Genomic DNA, 27,100 nt, shown 5'->3' on the forward strand with positions numbered 1-27,100 from the left:
ACTTGACCCTATCAGCACTCATCAATCTTCCCTCATGACTCCTCACTCCTTTCTTCCAAAGATTTCTGAGCCTCATGTCAGAGTCAAGTTTTTTGCTAGATAGTTCTTCTGGTGAATCAGACAGACCAGTCACTGCCCACCAGGGGCCTTCAGTCTATCCAAATTAAAAGCAGAGAGCTGCTCATATGACAATGTCCATTGGTGGTCAAGAAAATAGTGACCATCTGTTGTGAAAGGGAAAAGGGATATTTGCTGGTCCTTAATGGTATAAAATCCTGTCATACAGGTGGTTTTCAGTTTCCCTAATTGATGATTTATCCCCAGTTCTTCTCTGCATTTTAGGGAGGAATCATCAAAATTATGCATCTGGAATGGCTATGTGCTGCAAACACAGCAGTTAGTACTGAAAGCCTCACAACCCCAGCCCTACAAGATTCAGGGCCTAATGAATTTTTCTGGGGCTGCCATTTAGAATGGTACCCAGCCCACTTGAGTGTGTGTATATGTTTCCAGTATCTTTGCAATGAGTGCCTGGGACTTGAGAGCATTTTGGCAAATGTAATGGTGTGTTAGCAATGAGGTTGCCACTAGGCACTGAACTCTCTCCACTTAAAAGATAAAATCGGGGGCAGAACCCTGGACTCACTCAGGTAAAAAACCAAGAAGCTTTTATCAGGGTTGTACATATCTCCTGGGCCTCTGCTCTGGATGTCCCATGGCTACACCTCCTACACCTCCAATGTCTAATTGCTTCCACCAGCTCATTCAGCATGAACCTGGAGACTCCTTGATCAGAGAAGCCCCCTGTAGAGTTTGTGGGAAGGCACCCAGGTTCACTGCCCTTTTTAAACTAAGATAGAAGGGCTACAAAGAAAGCAGTGGACACAAATACCCTGTTTGCAGTGGGATTGTGGCCTCCAAAAGAACTAGACCATTGTCACAGCTTCAGTCTTTGAGTGTGCCGATGGGAAGCGTGGGTCTCTGAAATCAGGAATACAGTACGATAAACATGAGTTTCCAGAGATTGCACCATTCTCCCTCACAGGACACAGAGGCAACTCCTTAAAATATGAAGAAAGTCATGAGCTTGCTTAGGTTTCTAAGTTTATTTCAATGCTTATTCTTTCTCTTATTGCTTTGCATAAAACCAGTAGTCATTAAATTTCATGACCATGTGACAGATTTAGACATTCAATTAATTGCCTGAATTTTTACACACAAGTTCTTAAGTTTGTGCATGTTCTGTGCCTTTTCCTGAGGAGAGATGGATCTATTGTTTCAGGAGAAACAAAAGAATTCAAGACTGAAAAAAAAAAAAAAAAAAACCTTCTGGATAAAATGGTGAACAGATATGCTGACAGATGAAGACATTCAAGACCAGAGAAGTAAAGTCACTTCTTTGCCCCAAGTCATTTAGCCAGTCAGTAATAGAGTCAGCTTAAAAATTTAAGTCTCCTTTGTCCTAGCTAAGCGGGTTTTCCACTATCCCATACCACCTGGATTTCTCACAGGATACAATTTTCAAGACAGGTACTCTGGCCTGTTTCTTTTGAATCTTTGCACTGGGTTTAGGGTGGTGGCTTGCCCCCACAGCCAGTGCCATTGACTCATTCAGTGGACCTTGTCTTCTCAGACAGAGTTGGTATTCATTCAACTGCAGGGTGGCACAGAGCCAGAGGGCCTTTGAATTGTACCGGTCAGGCCATCACTAACACCACTTACTCTTACCACCCTCTCTAGAGCAATTCCAATTCTACTTCCACACTGAGCCTTCCCAGTTGGGATGGCAAACATTTCTCCCAGGAAGCAGAGAATTAAGGGCAGAGTGGTTGGGGTTAGTGGTCCAAAGGAGTCTCATTTCACACAGGCATTGGTTCCAAGACCTCCTGTGAGGCAGAAATCACACAAAGTGAAAATTGTCCTTGAAAATCCTGTACGTACCCATGAAGTTCAACAAGCAGACCCGCTTTTCAGGACATCCCAGCCAGTCAGCTTTTCCTTCTGTTGCATCAGTTGAGCAGCAGAGGAAAACCCTGGTTGGCATTTAAACCCCACTGGACCAGAGAAACTTATCTTTGAGTGTGATCAGATGCTGGTGTGCTGTGAGGCCAGGGAAGGGCTATCATGCGTGTTCCCTTACACACTCCCTCCAGGCACCAGTTGCTTATGGAATGAAGGACGGGAGTGCTGTGTTGCATCACTATGTATCAATCTCTCTCTCTTTTCCTCTTCCCTCTCAACTGAAGTGTACAGTAGACTTCATGCAAAGTAAATAAGTGCTTCAGGAACTGTTTATTTTACTAGGGATTGAACCCATGCAGCCTCAGCAAGCATTTTGCCACTGAGCTACTCTCCAGCCCAGAAATCTCTACCTTAATAATAGCATCTCATCATACTGCCACCTTTCTTGAATCTCTGATGCACAGAAATTATGAGATAATAGATGTCTGTTATTTTAAGGCAATAAATTGGGGGTAGTTTGTTGTATAGAACACACATAAAGAATTCTAATATGATGGGTGGGTGCCTAGAGCAGCAGGCTAAGGAATAATCCAGTAGAGCAAGTTTTCCAGTGGGGTTGATGGGATCAGAGTTGCTTTTAGAACCACCCCTCCCCCTCCAGCAGAGAAGGTGGCAGGTGAGCAAGGGTCACTGTGGAAGGTGGCAAGGCTGACAAGAGACCAGTTAGGAGCCTTTGCAGGTGTCCAGGCAAGAAGATTTACATTAAGACAATGCAACTGGGTGTGGTGGTGCACACCTGTAATCCCCCATGACTCAGGAGGCTGAGGCAGGAGGATTACAAATTGAAGACCAGCCTGAACAACTTAGTGAGATTCTGTCTTAAACTAAAAAATAAACAGGACTGAGGATGTAGTTCAGTATTAGAGCATCCCTGGATTCAATCCACAGTACCAAAAAAAAAAAGAAAGAAAAAAAGACAATGCCATAGAGAAGAGCACCTATCTTCCTAGGTGCTGGAGATAGGTGCTCTTCTCAATGGAGACATTTCCAAGTAAGAGTAGTCACAGCCTATTGATCCATTGCCTACAAACAATGATCAAAGTAACATTATTAATAACCAACATTGGAGCTAGGGATATAGCCCAGTTGGTAGAGTGCTTGCCTCACATGTACAAGGCCCTGGTTTCAGTCCCCAGCACTACAAAAAAAATTAATAACTAACATTTATTGAAAACTTATTATGTCCCCAATACTGTTTCTAAGTACTTTACATGTGCTCGCACATTTAACCCTCATAACAACCCTATGTCTAGGTGCTATTATGTTATAATGGAGGAAATCAAGGCACAGGAAAATTATGTGACCTTCCCAATGCCACACAACTAGGGGGAAGCACAGCCTGATTCAAACTTGGGCCACTGTGCCCTCACTTTTACACTGTGCTTCCTCTGTACAGATCAGAGAGAGGAAGAAGGAGAGGGTAGACAAGGGTGAGTTCTCAGGTTGCTACTCAAAGTAGGAGCAGATGACTTGCATGAAAGACCTGACCATCACCAGTCACCTACTAATGTCTTATAGGAGCTACTTAATGTACCCAACTACAACTTAGCATGTGAAATGTAGAATAACATCCGGATGTGGCACCAGGCCCTACTTCTGCCACACTCCAGTAAAAATAAACTTCACTATCCAAATATAGAGTGGCTAGCAGTGCCATGTTTTACAGGAGAAGAGGCAGTTGTTTGGCATTAAAAATAGACAAGTTTGGCTTCCTCAAAGAGCTGAGCAAGAGCAGCGCAATTTCCAAATTGCACAGATGAATGGGTTGATACCCCTCAGCCTGACTCAGCTATCGATTGATTGATTGAACCCAGGGGTTTTCTACCACTGAGCTACATCCCCCTTTTATTTTTTTATTTTGAGATTAGGGTCTCACTAGCTGGCCTGGAACTTGTGATCCTCCTACCTCAGGCTCCAGAGAAGCTGGAATTACAGGTGTGCACCACAATGTCCTGGCTGATTCAGCTATTTAGAGTCCAGGACTGTGGGGTGTAGCTCAGTAGTAGAGCACTTGCCTGGCCATGGGTTCAATCCCCAGCACTGCAAAAATAAATAAATAAATAAAGAGATCAAATGTGGCTGGGGAGGTAGCTCAGTCATAGAGTGCATGCCTAGCATATACAAGACCCTGGGTTCTATCCCTGGTACCAATAAATAAATAGCCCAGACAGAAAATTACAGCTCCTTTTTGGGCCTCAGTTTACTCATTTTTAAAACAAGAGATTAGACAAGATGGTCCAGACTGCAACCATCTATGGAGGTAGGAGCTGGAGTCCTAGACTGGCCCTCTTGCCCACAACTTGCTGCTGATAGGACCAGGAGTAGTTTTTCCCAAGGGCTTACAGAATTCTGTCAAGAGCTTTAAATTATTCTTTTGAGTCAGACACATTGTTAATCCATAGAGAAATGCAAGCCAGGAAGTCCTGAGATGCTACATGGAGAAAGGAAAACCAAAGCCCAGTTTGAAGGAGGGTAGGTGAGCATGGAAAGGGTGCAAGAGGTCCTTTCCACAATTCAGGCTGCTATTGTTGAGTGTCAGCAGTGAGCAGACCCTTTGACACATCCCCTTTAAACTTGCAAGGCAGGCACAGCTGGATTTTACATGGAAGAACTGAAAGCTCAGAGAAGGTTACAAACTTGCTCAAGATCATTCAGCTGGCAGAGAGTGGAACCCAACCAGGATCCAAATTCAGGTTTGATGAAAGCTCCATCTTTCCATCTTATGGGGCCTCTGTTGTGCTGCTTTCTTTGCAGTCAGACTTTGCTCTTCTCCATTCCAAAAGGGCAAAGGAAATCATGACAAAAGCACAGAGTCTTTGGGTAACTCTTGATGCAATTGAGAAACCACTCAGTAGTCTTTAATTCTCCAATGCTTCCCTTGCATTTTTTTTGATGGGGGGCCTAACGAGGGATTGAACCCAGGGGTGCTTGATCACTGAGCCACATATCCAGCATCCCCTTCTTTTTTTTTAAGACAGGGCCTCACTAAGTTGCTGAGGTTGGCTTTGAACTTGTGATCCTCCTGCCTCAGCCTCCTGAGTCTTTGGAATTACAGGTGTGCACCACCACACTTGGCATCCGCTTGCATTTTACCACATCTCAAAAAAGAAAGACCAGCTTTGCTTTAAATGGTTTTATTAAAAATGGTACCAATTGATGAAGGAAAAAGATATACACACAAACACATATGCATGTGAAGAACAGAAAGTCAGATGCTCTGTACAAGTTAAAAAATAACAGGTACCCCTCTCTTTTCCCCTCCCCAGAGCAGAGTGCCCAGACCCCAGGGCAACTACCTGGGGATGAATAAAATGCTACATCTCACTGGGTCTCCCCCTGACAGTCCCTGTGGATCCAGGGATGGGGTGGACCCCTAGGCAATGCTCCCAGATTGGGGAAAGGCACTGTCATCTGCACACTGAAAGGGGTGCCAGCCGGGGCCCAACATATTCACAGCACCTTTGGAGGAGGCTGGCCCAGCTATGGGGTTCTCTCAAGGCTCAGTCCCCAGGGTAACCCCAGGGAGCTTTGAAGGTTGATGAGTTAACTCCTTCCTGCCAGGTATCTGGCCAGAATGGCCTGCCTCCAAGGGTCCTCATCTTTACACAGAGAGACCCTGCAGCTTTCTCTAGCCAGGGCTGGCTGCAGTAGCACTAATTTGCAGAAGCCCAGAAGAGCTGCAGTGACTGAGGACTTGTGCTACTCTGTATTCTCCCTTCCTTGCCTCCCCATCAAGCCCCCAGAAAAGCTCTCACTGGGGTAGTGTGTTCCTTGCTGGTTAGAACAATGACAGTGGCTTCATTTTCTCGAAAGCTTTGGGCTGACAGGGTCCCTGGCTGGATCATCCTAAATGACCCCCTCCCTATCATGCCCAGGCACCAGCTGAAATGCCAGAGGCAGCAAGACAGGTCAGCCCTTCAAATAACCTTGTCTCCTAGCTCTGGCTATCAACCCACTCCCCTGGGGTGGGGGCGAGGGATGTCATTGAGAGGTGATCTTTCTACCTCAGATGGAGCAAGAAAAGGCAACCAGAGGCAGCTCTGCAGTGGCCCAGTCTCTGAAGCAGGCAAGGCAGTCCAAGCTGAGTCCTGCAACCTCACCCAGGGAGTTAGCGTCTGGCCTCCCCATCTCCATCTGTGCGCAACGTTCTAGAAACTCCTCCTGGGGGGTTCTGAATTAGAGGGGCTGTTTGGACCCTGAATATTAGACTTCCCTCCCTCCAAGGCATTTCCACACTGAAGAGGTTTCCAGCCCCTCTCCCGCCCCCACCCTTAGCACTCCACAAAAGTCCCACTTGCCTTCAGCTTTACAGGTCAGGACCCAGGTCGACTCTCCCTCCCTCTAAAACCTTACCCCCTCACTAGAGACAGTTAGGCTTTTGGGGTGGGGGATGGAGCCAGAGGGGCCCAGGCAAGGGGCATCTCCTAAGGCTGGACCTGGGGAATATAAAGCCAATTCTCCAGGAGAGGAAAAGAGGCCAGTCCGGGTTACTAAGCCAGCCAGCCAGGAGGAATCTATATATATATTCCGCCCCCCCTTCAGGGCCTCCCTCATCTCACTAAGCCACATCCCCATTCCAGTTTGGGATTTTTGAGAGGCAGGGGAAATAAAAGGGGGTTTAAATTTTGCCCTGGCTGCCCTAGGATAGTGAGGGCATTCCTGGCATGGCTTAGATGGAGACCACACAGTGAGACCAATGTCTGCCTGGCTTGATGTTCAGGTGGACTTGTCAAACTCAGCTCAGGTCTCAGGACAGGCCACCAGGCATCCAGCTTGGGCATGGCCAGGTCTGAAGCTGATGGTCTGGCCTCAGCACCAAGGTCTGGACATTGTTTCTCTTAGCACAGGTGGAAATCTGCCAAGAGGGGTTAAAAGCTGCAGGTGTAAATAATCCTGTGTGTGTGTGTGTGTGTCTGTGTACCACTCAAGCACACCAGCAGCCTGCCTGTCACAGCCTTGGTCCAGGAGGGGGAAAACAACATATGTCCTATACATGTCACAAAACAGTATGGAGAATGCAGAGAAGGCTAGATTTCACAATGGCCAGCATGTCCTCTTATTCATTCCCTGGGCTCCTTATAAGCAGGAACCAATCTTCTTAACAGACAAACCATGGTACACACCCTGAGAAAATGATCCTGGCCAAGAAGAGGTAATATCTCCAGATCATCTGAGCAGAACATAACAGAGGCTTATACACACAGTCATGAGGTCCCTCTCAGGACCACTGTGAGTGCATCCGGTACCTTTGTGCAAATTAGGAAAGGCACCCCTAACTCTGAGCAGATGCAGCCCCACATCAGAGCACACAGGTTAGAGAGCAGAGTATAGGCTGGATTTCAGCCTCTATAAGCTCCCTCTGCAGGTGCCCTTGTGCAGTGAACAACCCGCCCAACTGTACATCCAGAAGATCAGTTGTCCTTCAACAGTACTGAGTATCTCTTCTCTGCAGAACTAGAGGAGCTTGGGCTCATTCAGATTTGAGAGTCTACTCTGGACTCCACCAGTATTCTTGAGTTGTCACGAGGTCTTCTATGCCCAGGGAAGTCATCCTTTCTTTGGGTCTTGCTTTAACTTTAGCACCAATGTTGTCTTCTCTTACATATGCAAAAATTATAATTTAATTTCTAGGTTAACAGATTCCCTGTGTCTGCTATCAGAGCTGCCAGACCAGCTGCTTTAAATTCCCTCCATTAGTGCCACAGCAGGGAGAGAAGGGAAGAAGTTCAGAGGCAGCTGTGATCCTGCTGAGTTCCAGAGCTTGCCCTCCTGGCTTGGCTGGAAGCTGAAGGAAGACAGGAAATGGGTACCCAGCTTTGACAGTCCCACACTCTGATCACTGTCTATGACTCTAAAAGTCACTTTTCACTGACAAAGCCACTTGTCCTGGCTTTTTCCTCTATCCCACTAGGTGTGAAAAAGGAATGGGGATGAGGGGGAGGAGGTATGTTGTTTCCAAGGAAACCAAGGGGTCTGGGGCCTCTGGAGCTGACTTTTATCTGTGGGATGGCTGCCACATTTCCCAGCCACACTGAAAACCTGCCCCTTTTTGTGCCACAGTGCTGATATTTGATGGAATACAGTCCAGTTGACAGGGTCTTTGGAAAACAGAGCTGACAAAGGCACAGGCCGCTGGGCACAGCATGGTGACTGGTTGCTGGGCCCATCTGTGGCTGACACCCAGGCAGTAGAAGTAGCAGTGGTTCTGTGCCTCAGGACCAATCCTGGAGCCTCCAAGTGGGATCAAATCAGTTCTGAGGTCAAAATGCTTGGTTCATTCTGCAGCACCTTCAAGGGGTCCTTGGAGAAGCTCAACCCTCCCTGAGTCTGATGGAGGGGACAAGTTCTGGGGCAAGAATCCCTGAGTCCTCAGGGTGGACACTGGCTGGGCCCAATAAAAACCCAGATGTGGAGCCGGCTGGCTGGACTAGTGACACTGCCATCCATAGCTGGAAAGGCCCTGGCCAAGGCCCTGTTGGGTTAGAACAGTATGACCATGAGGAACAAGGCTCCCATGCATGATGGAAGGCTGATAGGTTGGTGGAACTGGAGGTCTAATCTAGCATCCTACTTCTTAACTGAGTTCTTGTAGAATAACTATAGTCCACTTCCTGGAGAATAGTCCACTAACTGGTCATCTCTGATAGCTCTGAGTGAAGAATCTACTTGTCAGAGCCCTTGGGAGTTCCCAGCATCACAGACACACGAGCCTCTCCATCAACAGTGTTTGACAAAGGTCCCCATTCAAGGTCAAGGCCCTGAATAGGGACAGAAGGTCCGGATGGGGTATGTCATATGTACACATAGAGGAAAAACTTAAAAATAACAAAAACAACTTCACAAGACACAGTGTTGGTCCTTCCCGACGTCCTTCTGCTCCAGACTGCATTCCTGGTGCCCCATGCGAAGCAGACAGCCCAGCCTCACCTAGGACCTGCCCGGTCCCTGTTCTCATCTCCATTTAAGGCCAGGTTGTGCAGGAAGAGGAGAATCTGCCACCACACACGATTTCGGTTCTGCTGGTGCTGGAAGAGGGAAAAAAAAAAAAATCACCATAACTGCCAAACACCACCTAGACCATTTCCAATAAAAGTTCAGATCTCCATGCCTCAGGGCCGCACTTTAATCCCAACAGTCCAGCAAACTGGAGGAAGAGTGGGGGAGGCAACAGACAGGGGATGAGGAGGAGATGGTCGGGTTCTCCAAAAACAATTACAGTTTTAACATTCAAAAGAAAAGACTGGCTCTATGTGCACTGTGCACAAGAGGATTAGACTTTTTCCCCTGCTCGCAGGATTTTCCAGAGTTTAGCCAAGTGCTGCTTTTAATCAGATTGGCTCCTGAGCCCCCCAAACCTCAGCTGCATGAACAACAAACTTGCTTCAGAGAGAAAGAGAAGAAGTGCCCCCCCACCCCCTACTCTAAAGTAACACAGAGAACAAGGGGAGAAAGAAGGGGGGGAGCCTCCATCTGCAAGTGATTTGACACTGTGAAGGTCAAAGGGTTAATCTTCAATTTAAACCACACTGCTGAGGCAGCAAAAATCTGATTTCATCCAGTGCAAACACACACACACAGACACACACTTGTGAGTCCGCCCTCTCCCCCTTCCCAGCATCTCCAGCTCCATGCTGCCCTTTTTATAGCTGCTCTTGACAGTAAGCCATAAATAATCCCTCTTGGAGCGCTTTCCTACTGACTGGAGCCAATTAAACGTTAAGCAAGAACATACTTGAAAACAAAAACAAAGAATGCACACCACGCTCTGGAGGTTATCCCAGGTCCTACTGTCAGGCTGAGAAGTTGGGGGCAAAGTTCAAGGGTCAGTGGCTCACAGGTTTGTGGCTAGTGTCCTACTCATACAGGTACCACTTCCCAGGGGCCAGCAGAGGCCCAGAGGGGATGAGGGGGGTGCTGGAAGAGGCAGTCTTTGTTCTCTCCTTGTCTACCAGGGGAGGAGGACCGGGCTGGGGCCTCTCCACGGGGTTCTCAGTGGACAGGGGAATAAAAACCTAATATGCAGAAAGGGGCCAGCACAGGCTGGCCTTAGATTCCTTAGATGACCCAGTCTGCAAGCAAGTTTATGTGAAGAGTCCAGGGGAGCTGGAGCCCTCCCTTAGACAGTCTTTAGCCACAGCTACCACTGGTCCCCACCAGGCAATTTCTGGTCAGATGAGAAAAAGAATAAGCCAATGTGATAACTGGAACATTGAGCCCAGTTTCCCAGACTCCCAGAGTCTGAAGTTATGTCCAGTCCCAGTCTCCCTGACCTTTCCCCAGGGAACCATGAAGAGGCTTCCCTTCTCCCTGCTTAGACTCATATAAAAGTGGTGTCCACTGAGGCTGACCTCAGGGCTCTGACAACCCAGGTGAAGAGAACACCTCATATCCATGGCTAGAACATTCCTCTTTCCCCTGCCGAAAAGACACTGGAAAACAACCCAGCAAGTGGAGGCACAGGGCCTGCTCTCAGGGGAAGGGAAGAGGGGTGTGCCACAGAGAGGCCTGGCGGCCGCTGGGAGACTGATAGCTTCCTCGTGTTTTGTAAACAAAGATGAGTAAAAAGAGGAAACACACCCGGCTTAACAAAATCTGGTTGGAGTAAAGCAGCATGAAAATGGACTCAGCTGCAAACCTGGAACTCGGGCCTATAGCAGCTGGGCAGAGGACCCCCTCCTCCTGTATCCCTCCCCAGCTGCTGCTCAGGACAGGTGCAAAGGTCATGTGGTGGAACAGAAGGAGAATCCAGGAAAAGACAGATCCCTGGAGAGGCCAGTCTGCTGGCATTCTTGCTCCTCAGGTGCCTGTTTGAAAAGGCTGAGTAGCAGTAACAACCACGACTGTAACTGTAACAGTGACATGGACTGTGTACCAGGCTTTGCACTGAGTGCTCTACATCCCTGCTTCTCAAAGTGGGGTTCATGGTCGGCCACGGTGGTGCACGCCTGTAGTTCTAAGTGACTCAGGAGGCAGAGACAGAAGAATCCCAAAGTCAAGGCCAGGCTTAGCAATTTAGCAAGACTCTGTCTCCAAATAAAAAACAGAAAAGAGCTGGGGGTAGCTTGGTGATAGGCACTCCAGACTCAATTTCCAGTACCCAAAAAAAAATCCATGGTCTATGGGCCAGCAACCTTGGTAATATCTGGGAGCTTACCAGAACAGGCCCGCTGGATCAGAATGGGCATTTTTTTTCCCCCTGTGGTGCTGGGGATTGAACCCAGGGCCTTGTATACATGCAAGGCAAGCACTCTACCAACTGAGCTATATCCCCAACCCCAGAATGTGCATTTTAAACAAGATACCCACGCATTCTGAGGCATACTTTCATATGAGAAACGCTCCTCTGTACACATCTGGTCCTATAAAGACCTGATGAAACTGGTATATATTACCAACCATTACAGAGGAGATAACCAGAGAGGAATCTTAAACACCCCATACCTACTAAATAACAGGGACAGGATTGAATCCAGACCATCCATCACTAGAGCAATATCCCTACCTATTATCACTCTGCTCCAAGTGCCATCATCTATCTTACACCAAAGCAGATCTTCTGTCCTTTCCTTCACTGGATCATCTCAAAACAGCTGAATAGCCAAGGACAAGATATTTGAGGTCTGGACAAATCCCATCTCTGTGTGCCTCAGTTTCTCCCATATTCCACTAATGGAGGCCACCTGCTACATAGATAACTTCCTGGGTCTTCATGTCTCTGGGGATGAGAAAGGCAACACCCTTACCCCCATCCTTTGAAGGAGTTTGGAGAACCAGAAGCAACTGTGGGCCAGTAAGTGCTGTCAGACAGTAGGCTGAAGTTTGTGGGGACACTAGAAGATGCAGATGTAGGAGTTGGCCACGCAGGCCAGCCTTTGGGAAGAACTTGCTTCTATGCCTTCACCTGTGACAGTCCTCAGGCCAGGAATCAGAGGGCCTTGCTTTAAGCTGGCACCTCCCACTGACTATTTGTTAGAACTCACTAATTCAAAAGGAAACTGCAGGTATCCTGTAAGATTCATGGTTTCCAAATTCACAAACCAGCTGAGGTACCATTATAGGCCCTACCCAGACCAACAGGGTCACTCTCCAGGAAAGGGGCCCAGTGATTTGTACATTGAACAAGCTCCCTGATTAACATTTTAAAAATCAGAAGTAATGCCAGTTGTGGTGGCACACATCTGTAATACCAGGAACTGAGGAGGCAGGAGGATCACAAGTTTGAGACCAGCCTGGACAACTTAGCGAGATCTTCAGCAACTAGTGAGACCCTGTTTCGAAATAAAAAACACAAAGGCCTGGAGATGTAGCTCTGTGGTAAAGTGACCCTGGGTTCAATCTCCAAGACCAAAAAAATTAAAAATTAAAAACAAAACAAAACAAAAAAAAAAGAAGTAACATTCATTGCATATTTTAATCATAAAAGCAATATATTCTGATTGTAGAAAAGTTGAAAAAATAGAAACTTGCAGAGGGGGAGTTAAAAATTGCTTATATGGGGCTGGGGATGTGGCTCAAGTGGTAGCGCGCTCGCCTGGCATGCGTGCGGCCCGGGTTCGATTCTCAGCACCACATACAAAGATGTTGTGTCCACTGATAACTAAAAAATAAATATTAAAAAAAAAATTCTCTCTCTCTCTCTCTCCTCTCTCACTCTCTCTTTAAAAAAAAAAAAAATTGCTTATAATCCTACAGCCTAGAAGAAAACACTTCAAAATGGAGTATCTTCTTTAGTCCCTTTTAAATCTTTCCAGCAAAGTAATGCCTTGCCCTAGTGACAAAGCTGGAGCTGAGTCCTATCTAGGTGGCTTTGCCAGCCAGGCCACAGTCAAGCCTTTGGAAACCACCAAGGTGCTTTCCAACACTAAGGAATTTGTCATCATGATTACCTTCAGGATTATAATGCAGAGTGCCAATGAATGGATCCTGTTGGCCTGGTAGGTCCTGGGTGGGCCTGGAGACCCAATCACAGACCCAGGGGCCTCCCTGGGCACAAGCAGTGCTGTACATACCCCTCTTGGCCATCTCCTGCCACAGGGCAGCCCCCCAAAGGAAACCAAGCTGCCTCACACCAAGAGACTCAAAGAATGCACTGATGACAAAGAACAACAATGAATAAAATATTTTCTAAAAGTTGAACAAAAGAACCTGATTAGAAAGAAAAGAAAAAGGACTTGAAGGGAGTCCAGAGAGAAAAACAGTAAGGAGGAAGGAAATCGGCCTTCACCTAACAGGATGAAGGATACAAAGATACCAAAACACCAGAGAGAATGAGTCCTTCCAGAGGAGGTCGTGGAGAAGAAGGGAGAAGGAAGGGGGAACCAGGAAAGAGTGTGCCCAGCCTCTGACTCAGGTATGTGGCATGGTGCCCGGCACACAATCTGAGATCAATGAGGACAAACACCTGGAGTAAGGTCTGGATCTTTCACATCAGCATGAGTGCCCTCACAGAAGGGGGTTCCCAGAATGCACAGTCAGGATGGCCCAGAGGCAGGAGGCTGGGGGTAGGGGACAGAAAGCTTCCTCTGAGTCCTCAAAACTCACACAGAGCCTAACACCAAGGCATAGAGGGAAAGAATAGAAAGAATACCCCTGGGAAGAGGCCAATCATGGGGGATAAAATAGTTGTCCTCAAGCCACGTATGGCAGTACACACCTGCAATTCCAACTACCCTGGAGACTGAAGCAGTAGCATCGCAAGTTGGAGGTCAGATTGGGAAACTTAGGGAGACCCTTTCTCAAGATAAAAAGGGCTGAGGATGTGGCTTGACTAGCATGTGAGAGGTCTTGGGTTCCATCTCCAGTACCACACACATACAAAATGTCTTTTCCTCAGCTAAGAGAGCCTAAGCAGGTACCAGGGTCTTCTCTGGCTCAGCCTCGCTTTCCTGCTGTGGTCAGGGGATGTAGGCATCCATTGACAAGTGTTTAAATCCCTACTGTGTACAAAGCACTACAACCTAACACTCCATCTCTCACCCCATATAATGGGTAACATGGAGGACACATTGTAGGTACTCAACAGGCGCCTGCTGCACAGACTGCAGAAGAGTCAGCCCTGCAGGATAACGCACTTGTGTGAGGCCAGGAACAACTGATGTCTGGCCAGGTCAAAAGATGCATTTTATGTGATTGCCATGGCCTCTCCCCTGGTAGAGGCCCACTAGTAAAAGGGTTTAGGGGAAAAAAAAAAGAGTTGGCTGTGGTATCTGACAAGGTTGGATTACACAAATCAACCTCTGTTCATCCCACACGGTCTGCGCATTTAGCACAAAGTGTGTTCCCGGCCCTCCCTGGATAAGAATCTTCTTTTGCCTCTCCCATTCAGATCCAATTAACACCCTCTGGGGGCTTCATGTGTCACCGGTGTTCCAGATGCTTCAGCAGAGCTAAGTCACCCAAAGAATCAGGAAAAAGCAGATCCAAGCTGCACACCATTTTAAAAGGACCTTACACACAAAATGCAAATTTATCAAACAGCAAATTATACCATCTTAGGACAAGAGTGCTTTCCTATCTTCTCATTTGATCCCCACAAGGATCTGGGACATAGGAAGGGCAGGCAGTATAGACCCCATATTACAGATGGATAAGAAAAGGCTCCAAAAGTCACCCCACATGGGTTAAGTAGGTTATTCAAACCCCTGGCATCTGACTCCAAAACCATGCTCTTTTGCTAAAATATTCCACCTATTTATTCACATCATGAATACAGTATTTCCTTTTCAAGGGGAATCATCCTGAATTGCTCCCCTGGTATGTTTAAAGACATCCTTTCCAGACCATTAACTATTTAGAAAGGATGCTGTAGACCAGAAAAAAATAAACCTCTCAGAGGCAGAGCTAGCTGAAGATCAAACAGAAATAAAGCAAGACTGGTGTAAAATCAGAACTTCAGACTGTGTTCTGAAACCACCCTCATTTTCTTCAAAATGCAGAACTGTACACACTCTACTTCACGAGGGGATCTGCACTCTATGAAGTCAAGTTTTCCTACCTCTTCCCTTCCCCCTGTCACACCCAAAATCCCTCCAGATCAAGGCTGAAGGAAAGAGCCTTGCAGCTGATAACAGGAACAGGATCAGGGCAACTCTGGGAAAATTCCACTTGGGAGAAGTTGGGAAGATGTTTTTGTTCAGTCTAGCAGGCTTTGATCAAGCACCCAACTGAGCTAGAGCTATGAGGGATCCAGATGATTCAGATATAAACCTCATTCTCAATTATTTTACAATCAGATGGGGAAGAAAGCAAGAACACAGAACTAAGTATTATATGAGGGAGGATGGCTTGGGGCAATAAATGAGAGCTCCTTTGTATTCTTGCTTCCTGGCAGTGTTTGCTGAGAAGCAGGTATGGGGAGATGGGAATATCATGGTTGTAGAATCAATCAAGTCTGTATGGGTCCTGGCTCTGCCACCTACAGGGTAACTTAGGCATGCTACTTCACTTCTATGAATCTCAGTTTCCTATAAAACAGAAATAAGGAGATCTAGAAGTACAAGGTTGCTCTAGTGATTATGGAGAAAATGTTAAATTAAGCCCTAGACAGAGTGCCTTTTCCTGGTGAGCACAAGGAAAACCTGGCATCCACTTTATCTTGCCAGGCACTTCCCTGGACACACTTTGCTCACAGGGCCAGCCTCAGGAGCACCACCCTGAACAGACTGATGAAATCCTGGGGAGATCCAGAACTTACCACTTGGAATGGCCACAGTAGCCAGAGGCAATTAGGCTCTGAATCCCAGGCTGCCACACTGAGCCAGGACTTCTGACAACCAGGGGGAAACCTGTGGGCCCAGGGGCCCTCTGCTCCAGACTGCCTCTGACCTAGACACCCAAGTAATTAGCAATGTGGCAAAATGGAAGAGGAATAAAACACTCCTTGCCAAGAGCTTCCTCAGCCCAGCCAGCAGTGCTAACAAGATGTTGAAGCCACCATCCCAATGTCAATCATTTCTCCAAGGAAGAAAGGGCAACCTGGGGGCTCTGCTCTCAGTTGGAGACAGTAGGGCTTTCTACAGCATTACCGGAGTGGACTGGCTCCAGCTATTGGGAGATGAGGGAAGGGTGGGGGGCTGCACTGTGCTGCACCACTCTAGTCCCCAGACCCTTGCTGTACGAACCTCCACAGCCTAGACGTAGGAAGTACTGAGACCCTTACCCAGTTTCCCCCAGAACTGCTTTGTATTTTGTTTCCCTCAGTCTCAGAGCAGCTCCATCAGAAGACTAGGCAACTTTAGGAGGAATAAGAGTTCAGAAGGAAAGTGTTTTGTGCCTTGGAACAGTGTTGTGTGCCCTGGTCAAAAAGGAGGGCAAACTGACTAACAAGTTGAGGCCTTGGCAGCTGGCTGTTCTCATCCCGTCTGGGGTCAGTTCACTAGACAGGACAAGGCAAACTGGTGGGGATAAAGGTTGGAACCCTCCCCTCAGCACACACGCTGACTGTTCTTGTGCTGGTCATGGAACATGCCCTCTTGGCTGCCAGACTTGGATCAAAAGGCAAACCAGATACTCTTCTTTATCCTTCTTTGTGCCTCCCCCAATCCCCTTCTCCCATAACCCTCCCCCAGCAAAATAAATAAATAAATAAATAAAGCCAACCCCATCCTCACTGTCTGCCTTGGTGGGCAGAGAGGGATGAATTGTCCGGAACTACAAGCCCTTCTCCTGGAAGGGAGAGCAGTCAGGTGCAGAGTGTGTGGGGAACTCAGCCTCTAGTCTGCCACGCTGATGACTCAGAAGCTAAATATAGCAAGTGATATAAACAGAGCCAGCCACAGAGCAAACAGGGCCCCCAAGCCCCGGCAGCAGCTCTCACGCACGCCTGCTCTCCATAACCCTGCCCCAGCCTCACTGTACCTCAGCACTGTCCAGGATAGACCTCCCACTCCTGAGACTGGTGTCCTAGGGGCACTTCTTACTCTAGGGCAAATTTCTGGGGCTCCTGCCCAGGACTGTCCCATCTAGAGCCCCAGCAACCTCTTTAGCCATGGTCCTGACCTCCATAAAATCACTTACCAACACGGAGAACATCCAGTCAGGGGTGCCCTGAACAAAGAATGAAGGTTGCTAGGCAGAGATGCGGCCAGTTAATGAACCATGCAAACACCAACTTGGGTAACAACATCCAAGACAGCTTCCAAGAACTATAAAGCCAGGTCCAAGTAAAACTCCCAAACTCATCTTTTAACATATTTCTAAGAGTTCAATTTGTCTATTCTTTAATAGTTTTTTTTGTTGTTGTTGCTTGAAGTGCTGGGGACTGAACCTAGGACCTTACACATGCTAGGCAGGTGCTTTACCAAATGAGCTATATCCCCAGCCCTAGTCATTTGCATTACAGTTCCCAAAGACCTTTCACAGCAACTCTGCAAGGTAAGCATAGGCACCTGAGGTTTGGAGGGGTTAAGTGATTTGCCTGTTAAGACAGAATGTTTAAGTGGCAAAGCTGGGATTTTAGCCCAGATCTAGCCCTGCCTACAAGTCCTGGATCCTTCCTGTGATATCACAACTGAAGATGGTTTCAACTGAGTGGCTGAAAGTTTTCTTGGATTTCATTTTCCAAAAAGTCTAATTACTATTTGGGGAATTTCCGAATCTAATTTTTCTGAATGGAGCCACTCCTGGTCCAAGTGAAAAAGTCATTTCCAGGGCTGGGGATGTGGCTCAAGCGGTAGCGCGCTCGCCTGGCATGCGTGCGGCCCGGGTTCGATCCTCAACACCACATACAAAGAAAGATGTTGTGTCCGCCGAAAACTAAAAAATAAATATTAAAAATTCTCTCTCTCTCTCCCTCTCTCACTCTCTCTTTAAAAAAAGAAAAAGAAAAAGTCATTTCCAGTCTGAAGAATTCCAATTCTCTTGTAGCTTTACTCACTCACTGACCTAACTCAGTTACTTTTTCAAGGATTCATGTCCTCTTAACATTACCCAGAAATATCACCACAGATTTCAAGATGGGGTACTAGGACAGGAAACTTTCCCAAAGGGAGGGAAATCAGTTCCTGTCTCTCTCTCTAGACACATGCTGGAGATCACAGGATGAAGAATGAAAAGAAATTGAGGCTCAGACTTTCTAGTCAGGGAAGTCTGTTGCGCTCTTAGGAAGGGAATCTCTGCCTCCATCTTCTATGCAAAAACTGGATGGACATGGGAACACTCAGATGCCACCTTCACAAAACCCAGGTGGAAGTTCCTTGCTGTTAGCAGAACTCCAGAAATCCCTATTGTAGCCTGTCAGTACAAGAGGAACAAATTGAGGAACCTTCCCTCCTGATGCAGCCAAAGGAAGCAGGACATGTGGCAAAACTAGAAAATGTTGACCTCCACACATATTGTCTCTAACTCTCTCACTGCTTCGGAAACCCTAAGAGATTTTTGCCTCTAAATTCTTCTTGTAGGTCCAGAGGAGCTACCCTGAACCAATCACTTGGGTAACCAGTCTAGCCTTCCACTATGAACACTCCTCAGGAAACATACTTGGAAGTTGCAAGGCATGTATTAACTGACATCCAGGGGAATCTTGAACCTGTTTCATCTGAGATCATGTTGATACACTCCAATTTGCTATAATACCAACCTTCTTCATCAACATGCTCTCTTCCTCTGTTCCTTATCTCCAAGGGAGGTTTCCCCTGGTGCAGACAAAAAAGAATAACTGGGATCTAATAAACAGAGACAAAATGGAGTTCACACTTCCTACAAGACTGATGTCCAATGGCCATTATCTGGTCCCATGACACTATCCTAGATCTGGGGGGAAAGGAGGTGGTTGGGCTTCCTTAACCTCTTGCTGCCTGTTGGGTAACCCCTCTCAGGTCTCCAAATTCAGTCTATAACAATAGGGAATAACTCATTCTCACAGGAAAAAGGGATAAGGCCAAGATTCATACCCAAGCAGCTTGGACACTGATTTCTCTGGATAGGGCAGGTGGAGGGGGCAGTGTTGAGGGGGGGTAGCTCTGCTCAGGGATCAGCTTGGCAGGTAGAGGGGGAAATGAACTGTGAACCGAAAAGAACTAAGGTGGGGAATGATCAGGATTCTAGATAGAAGGAAACAAGCAACTCAAGGATATTTACTATGTGCCCCAAACTTTCATAGGTGTTTTCTCACTTAATCTTCAATAAAATTCTGTGATTTTAGCTCTAATTCACAGAAGAGGAATTGGTTCAGCAAGGCCAGTGACTTCCCGAGGGCTAGTAGATGGCAGAGCTGTTATTTAAACCGGGCCTTCTGACTTTGTACCTGAAGCCTAGAGAGTTAGTCTTCAACAACTGGCTTCCCCAAGCCTCAGTGTCTCTGCCTGCAAAAATGAGGAAAGGAAGTAGGGAAAAAAGATAAAGGATCAAAATGTAAGAGTAATAACGATACCTTCTAGATATGAAATATCATATCATAGTTTACATAAGAATCAAGTTCAGAAAATGATTAACTTAAAAGGGCCCAGCTGCTAAAAGGTCCCAGAGTGCTAGTGCTCCACCTGCCTGTGGCTATCACCCTGGTCCTTAGTGGGAAGGAGAGGGTTAAAAGTAAGAGGACCTGGGAGAATTCTCCTAGGAGAAGACAAAAAGCCTATTTCTTTGTAATGGAAAATTTGGGGAAACCAGGTCTTTGGCCCAGAAATGCCTTACAGTCCAGCTTTGAGGCTCGGACTTTCTGGCCAAGGGAGCTCATAGACAGAAGGACAGAATATGAGGAACTTGAGAGCCAGTGTGAGGTGAGGTACAGGGCAGGGGAAACCCTCATTCAGTTCTTCACCCATTTTCCTTCTCCTCGGCTGGGATTGTTCTGGCTGAGAGGACAGCACTCCCTCTGGAACTGACCTGCACCTTCAAAGAAGCAGCCCTGAACTGGGAGAAACAATGCCAGCAAAGAGCAGGGTCAGACCTCAGGATAAGGACCTTCTTTTCCTACACCAGGGTCCAGCTGGGCAAGAGAGACCTACCAGCCTGCTCCTAAGGCTATCCAGGGCTCACCAGTGTACTGTTGAAAGAGGTCAGATTACTGTGAATCACATGAGCTGCCTTCCAGATGTCCATGGCCACTGTGTCCTCCTACCCACACTGGTACCAGGACCAGAAGCTATGAGCTGGGCTGTACAACCAGGGTGGAGTGAATGAGCAGGAAAGAGGCCAAGAGACTAAAAGCAAGAATCAGAGGGAGTCCACACATAGACTGAAGGGGAAATTCTAAGCCAAGTTTCCACAAAACAATCAAAGGAGGGAATAGGGACTGGAACTAGGGCCAGAGGAGGTAGCCAGGCTGCCTTATAATCTAAGCACAGGGCTGCCTTTGCTTCCTGATCACTAATGGCTGAGATAACCTACCAAGACCAGGTCTAGCCCCAAATTTCCCTCAGAACTACTTGGCACACCTATAATCCCAGCTACTCAGGAGGCAGAAGCTGGAGGATCACACGTTCAAGGCCAGCCTAAGCAACTTAGGAAGACCCTATCTCAGAACAAAAAAAAATTTAAGGGGGTAGAAGCTGGGCATGTTGGTGAACACCTATAAATACTAGCTATTCTGGAGGCTGAGGCTGATCTTCCAAGTTTGAGGTCATCCTGGTCAACTTGGCAAGACCCTGCCTCAAAATATAAAATAAAAAGGCCTGGGGAGGTGCTGGGGTTGTAGCTCAGTGGTGGAGCGCTTGCCTTGCATGCGCGGGGCCCTGGGTTTGATCCTCAGCACCACATAAAAATAAATAAATAAAAATAAAGATTTTTTTAAAGCCTGGGGGTATAGCTCAGTGGTAGAGTATGCCTGGGTTCAATCCCCAGTACCCCTGTATGGCCCCCGCCAAAAATGTGTGTGTTGGAACCTTGGATAGAGTGCTTGCTTAGCATGATGAGGCCCTGAGTTCAAACCCCAGTACCACAAGAACAAAACAAAACAAAACACCACTCCTTGGTAGAAGGCATACCTATATCTAACCCTCAATAACTTGTTCTCAGGAAACCCAAGTCAATTCCTTTTCCCCCTTGGGCTGCTAACAATTTGGTCCTTACTACTACCAATAATTCTTCTGGTCACCTGAAGTTACCCATCTAATCTCAGGTTCTGTCCAATCATGGTAGCTATTTATTTCCTTGATCCAGACAGACACATGGCCACAGGCATACAGACACACACACACACACACACACACACACACACACACATACACACAGCCTGCTGGAACAGGACACAGCCTCAGAGATAGGAAATGTATTCATTTACAGGTGGTGTGGCTTTGCTTCAGCAGTGGCTGTACCAACATGGATCCAGTCTCGGGCTCCTCTCTCTGCCTTGGCAACCTCTCAAAAAGCCAGCCTGGAGAGGAAGGGTTAAGTGCCTGGGGACCCAGTGCAGACAGCGGCTGTTGAGAAGGGCAGCCTCCAGTCCATGGCACGGAGGGCTCTTCCAGCACGAGCCTGCCAGCCGCCGCCTTTGTTGATGGACTCTGCCACATGCTCGGCTGACACGCGATGCTCCGCCCTGGCGGGGCTGGTGCCAGGCTGCCGGCCAAGCACCCGGCAAAGCGCCCGGCCGGCGGCCAGTCTGGGGAGACTCTCGGAGGTACACTCTCCAGAGTCCCAGGCCCGGGTTCCCAGACACAGACAGTGAGGAGTGGCTCCCCAGCTGGAAAGTGTCAGGTTTCAACCGGTTCCACTGCTTTCCCCCACTCAGGCCCCATCCCCTGGCCTGATTACCCGTTTCCCTCTGTACCTCAGCCAGGCACACACACAGCCCCCCCCCACAACTGTCCAGTTTCACTGCAGCACCCTGAAAATCTTTCCCTCAGGTCTATAAGAGACGAGCCCCCAACCCTCCCTAGAGAAGAGATAGTCTATCAAGTCACAGTGCAGAAAGCCATCCCATTGGCACGGATAGATCACAGCATCTCTCTGCTCTTCTGGAGCATGCAGGAGCTGAGAGTATGCAGATAAACCAAATTAGGGCTCAGAGATGAGGGCAAGAGTGCTCATCCAGTCAGGCTCACCCAGTTCATAGGAATGACAATGGCTAAGGCCAAAACTCTGGAACATATACTCCAGGCCTGGCAAAGACCAAGTTCCTGACAAGAGAACAGAGGCAGGCACTGGCCCCCAGCCCCAGTAGACTCACACCCCCTCCCCATCCCCCATGCCTACTTGCTGCATATGAAGCCGGTGGAACTGGTCTGCAATGCACTGAAGTTTTCGGGCGATCTGTACCTCTGCTCGATGTTGCCGCTGACCTTCAGGGGGCTGCTCTCCAAGGGGCAAGCCTGCAGGGAAACTAGCAGGGAGAGGAAGCCGGTAGCCAGCATTGCCTGCAAAGAGAGAGGACCCACATCTCAGCATTCTCCAGTACTATCGCATCCTCCCCAGGCCTGCCCTTTCTGGCTGAGACTTGGGCTGAGGGTAAAACCCTAGGATGAGAATAGAGAAGAACTGCCTGCCTTTATCAGGTAACTCTACCAAGCTTGGACAGCCTGCCTTGCCTGCTGCCCAAGCACAGAAAAGTGACACAGAGACTAGGGGTATAGTTCAGTGGTCCTTAGCTCATGGGAGGCCCTGGTTCAATCCACTGCATGCACACACATACAATATGTTGATGCCAGGAGAAGAAAAACGAACGGTCCCAATCTTCTCTTTAGTTCTCCACTTCCTGTAAATGCCATGACATAGGGCAGGGTGGTAATGTGTGTGAATGAACATGCCAACCTTCTGTCCTTATTTATCAAGCTACACTTGACCACAATTCATTAGTCACAGTAGCAGGTTGAAGCTCTTCTCTGGAAAAGCACTGGCAGCAGCTCTTCAGAGTTCCTGGGCTGAACAAACCAAGATACACAGAGAAGCAAAAAAACAAAAAGTATTTTGCTTTTTTTCTTGATTTTTTTTTAGCGTAGTGGAAGAAAGCTCAGCTCAATACCTATAGCAGTGGGTGGTGACACAAAAGTGAATCAGAGAAAACTCCTGAGGCCCTCAGAAGAGCCAAGTTCCTCTCTAGAAACAGCCTCAGGAGAGCCCTCTAGGCCAGAGCATGACACTCACCAAGTGCTGGCACTAGAGCCTCCACTAGGGGCGCCAGCCCAACTGCCTTCTCCCCCCTCTCCCTCTTCCCCAGCCACTGGCCTGATCCAACTTCTCAGGCTCCCTCCAGAACCGCTTTGCCAGAAGTGCCCTAACAGACAGTTCCCTCTGGGAATAACTGCATAGCCTCCTTAATCTGCTTGGGCAGACACAGCAGGATGGCCTCTGAACCTTTACCCTCCCTCCACAAACCAGAGTACTAAAAGAAGAAAAAAGACTGAATAGTAATCCTGCCCTTTTGCCAGAGAAGGGCATAGTCCTCATAAAACAAACCATTTAGGCCCACAAATGAAGGGGTCTTGTCTGATTTAGCCTTGGAAACAGCCCCTCTGCTGGCACTGAGCCCAGGCAGGCCCAACCTCTTTCTCCAGTTCCTCTCCCAAGCACAGAAAGTCCCAAGTGACAACTGGAGGCCACCTTCTGCCTTCAAGAACCTTCCCTACCACAACTGGCTGGGTTTTTTTCTTGAGTGTCAACAGCAAGTCACAGATCCCTCAAGGGCAGCATTAGCTACTTTATGGAAGGTGAATCACTGTCAGCATTTAAAAGGCTGTCACTCAAGTGTATAAAATATAAAAGGAGAAAGCACAAAAGAGCCAAAAGAAGGACAAAGCAATTTGCCTTTTGGGGAGCATGAACACAAGTGAGAAGCAATAACAAGCAGCAAGACAGAAGGTTGAAAGTCGAGGAATCAACCACCCCCACTCATCAGTTTGGGGAAGGAAATAGCAGAGGCCATGTTTGGGAAGGGAAAGTCCCCTCTTTTCCCCCAATATCTATGGGAGGAGCCCTGAGGCTAAGAGCACTTACCATAAAAGAGTCTCTGGGGTTCTTCAGTCACTCCACAAGGCAGCATGACACCCTGGCTTGGGGAGGCTGGGCTGAGGGTCTGAGTGGCCTTGTCTTCCTGGCTGGTAGGTCGAAGCCCAGGACCACAGCAGTGGGTGAGAGGGAAGAGCTGAAGCCTGCTAAGGGGGCAGTCCAGCTGGCTCTGGGCAAACAAGTCAGCAGAGAGCAAGCTCCCAGGCTGGGTCCCTGGCTCCCCATCCTCTGGCTGGAACACATCATCTTCTAGCTCCTCCACACACTGAGGCGGCTCCATCTCCTCTGTCAGGGAGCAAGGTAGTCATGTGAGATGCTGTCCCATCCAGTCCACACCTAGAAGGGCTTCCTCCCTCTTCTTCTTTTCCTGCTTCCCCTTCTCATTTGGGGGAGTTGGGCCAGATACTGATGACATATACCACTGGTAATAAAGCATTGCCAAGAGTGACATCCACTCACTTCATGTAGACTGCCTCAATGTAAGGGACCACCAGAGCCATTCCCCCAATCTCTTCTGACCTAGGCTGGTCACAAAGTTTGACTCTGAGGGTTTAAGCAATAGCAGAGGTAGGATCAGGTACTGGCAGCATGTAGAATGCCTGGGAAAACATACATAACACTAGTTTCCATAAGTGACTATGGGAGCATAGAAGGGGTCATGACTCACCATACAAATAGTGCTCACAACTCACAAACACACAACGACTACCCTAAAGAGTAACTCCAAGATCTCATCTTAGTCTGAGTTGAGCTCCAGGCTCAGCAGCAAAAACAAAAGCCAGCAATCCTTAGACAGGTTCCCTCCAAACCTGCTAAGTCCCGCCCAACTGCCCATCCACACAAGTCTCCACCCCCTGCTTGCACAACACAACAAACAGGCTCTACTGTGTGGTGAGAGTGTGTCCTGGGAGAGGGGATAAAGACCCAAGTTAGTCACTGCAGCTGCCCTCTCAGCTTTCCTGGAACAGAGAAGAGGCATTTGCCCACCTTAGGCTGGCCTCTAAGTTGGGTTCAGCCTCTGGCAAATTGTTCAGCCTCCCCCAGCTTAGTCTACTCACTAGTCTCTGCAACTTCAAATCCTCAGGAACAGCCTCCCATTCCTGCCTGTGCTGAACCTGAGATTGATGCAACGTGTCTCATAGAAGGAAGTGAAATTTGGCCCTCACTTTGTGACCTCACTCACTGCCTATACTATTTGGGTTGTTGATGTGAGTTTCTTGGTGATAAAGAAGTTCCTCTTGCTCCACCTGATGGCTCATGGAAGTCTGCCACCGAGCAGCTTGAGCTTCTGACCTAGCCCTCTACACACACACACACACACACACACACACACAAACACACATGCTGGCGCCAGCGCCTAGGGGCCCTGGGGCAGTCAGCAGCAACCACCTGAAGGGTTGGTTAAGAGGTGGTGAGATGAAGTTTGTCCTTGTCCTTGTTTGTCACTGTTAGAGTTCTGCCCCCTATCCCAGTGTCTTGCCTTTGAAGAACAAGCTTATGAGTTGGTGAAGGAAACTCAGTAGAATTCAGAAATCCTCCCTTTCCCAAGCTCAATCTCTTTAAGGTGCTTGCTCCAAACCTCCCTTTACCTCATCTAGTCCCTGAGCTTCCTATGGTCCTGTCGCTGCTCTCTTCCCTAGAGATTGAGGAATGACTGCTAGAATGACAAAGCTGGTATCTTTGGACATGATTTCTCAAGGTCGGGGGTGGTGGGTGGAGGGGGTTCAGATTATCAGCAACAGGAAACAAAGTTCCCTGATGAAAGGACCTAGTGCTGTCACCTGGAAGGGGCTCCCCTCCTGCCCTCCAACTCCTCTCTGCAGGCTGGCAATCCCAACCTAAGAGACCCTCCAGCGCCAATCACAAGCAGGAGTCATTGTCTTGGTGTTTCCTTTGAAGCCTATCACCTCCCCTCCCCCTTCCAGCAAAGCCCCAAAGTTCAACTCTTGCCTAGACTGGACAGTGGGGGATGTGCAGCCAGAGGGTGTGGCTCCGCAAGCCCCCAGGGACCTCTCTCACTCTCCCCAAGAACTGCAGGTGGCTTTCCAGTTCGTGGGAGTCTCCAAAGGGGTGCTGGGCAAGGTCAAGTGTAAACTGGGAAAGAGTAAAGAGACCCTCTCGTACCTCTTTCCTGAGCTTAAGTAGTGATGTCCAGATGTAGGACGAGGGCACTTCCTCAGAATACTGCTGGGGAATCTTTTATTCCTAGTAAAGGGAACTAAACCCCGTTGGAGCCATCCCAGCGCCTAAGGGCTCCAACAGGGATGCTGAACTTAGACTCCTCCTCTTCGTAGGAGAAGGCAGTAGTCAGACACCCCGAGCCTCAACAGCAGATAAAACCGCAGAACGAACGAATACACACACACACACACACACACACACACACACACACCTGGGTGACTCCAGGAGAGAGTCTCGGCCTCCGAGTCATGATGCCAGGGCTCTGCGCCAGGGTCCAGCGTGATGAGCACTTGGGGGCTTGGCGCCCAGACTCGATTAGGAAGAAGGGGGAAAGCCCAGCTGTTAAGGAGAGGAGCCTTCAGACTCCGCAGGGAGGTAGGACACCCCATAACTCCCTAACTACCCGAAGTCAGACCCAGAGGCTGGTCGTTCTTAGGTGCCCAGGTGTGCTTAGCAGTGCACCCAAGGATACCCTGCTCACCTGCACCCAACTCCTTAGAGTTCCAAATGCTACCCCAAAGTTTCCACTTGGAGCAATGCGCCCAGATGTGGGTTCTGGCATCTCATTCCCGCACCCTAGCGCCCCAGTTCCTCATGGTCATCCCAGTTGCCCAGAGCCCAGACCTTCCGGGCCCCCACAAGCAGCGAGACTCCGCTCCCACTTCCCCGAAGAGGTGCGATCCAACTCCGCCCAGCCCCCGGCCGCCCGATCGCTCACCGGGCTCTGGCGGGAGGCGGGAGGCGGGAGCCGCTGGCAGGGCCGGCGGCGGCTGCGGGCTCCGGCGGGCGCGGGAGGAGGCCACTGCGCACCGCGCGGTATTGTTTCCAAAATACGCCCGCTCGGGGCATCCCGCAAACAGCTGATGAGGCCCCGCCTCCCAGCGCGTCACACCGAACACTGGCCAATGGCGAGTGGAGCCCCAAGTCCCGGGCTGGGCGGCTGCCAGGGACAGCCACAAATGTAGAAGCTTCCCTTGGAAACATTGTAAGGGGCCGAACAAATTTCTGACCGCCGCCA

At 48.6% G+C, this 27,100-nt stretch overlaps 1 protein-coding gene across 2 annotated transcripts; it reads right to left on the minus strand.

Moving 5' to 3' along the window:
• Positions 1–5,174: 5,174 nt before the first annotated feature.
• Positions 5,175–26,867, minus strand: Bmf (Bcl2 modifying factor). Of its 2 annotated transcripts, none has more exons than XM_076848481.2 (4): positions 26,801–26,867; positions 23,890–24,186; positions 22,153–22,313; positions 5,175–9,047 (listed from the first exon to the last, which is right to left on the minus strand). In XM_076848481.2, exons 2-4 carry the CDS (start codon positions 24,179–24,181, stop codon positions 8,946–8,948), a joined length of 555 nt encoding a protein of 184 aa, XP_076704596.2. In that variant the 5' UTR covers positions 24,182–24,186; positions 26,801–26,867; the 3' UTR covers positions 5,175–8,945. The 2 variants fall into 2 exon arrangements, with proteins under 2 accessions (XP_076704596.2, XP_076704597.2); XM_076848482.2 differs by lacking the exon at positions 26,801–26,867 and adding an exon at positions 26,294–26,382.
• Between the last annotated feature and the right edge of the window lie 233 nt (positions 26,868–27,100).

The sequence above is a fragment of the Callospermophilus lateralis genome, chromosome 3 (assembly GCF_048772815.1).
Source record: "Callospermophilus lateralis isolate mCalLat2 chromosome 3, mCalLat2.hap1, whole genome shotgun sequence".
Classification (NCBI taxonomy): domain Eukaryota; kingdom Metazoa; phylum Chordata; class Mammalia; order Rodentia; family Sciuridae; genus Callospermophilus; species Callospermophilus lateralis.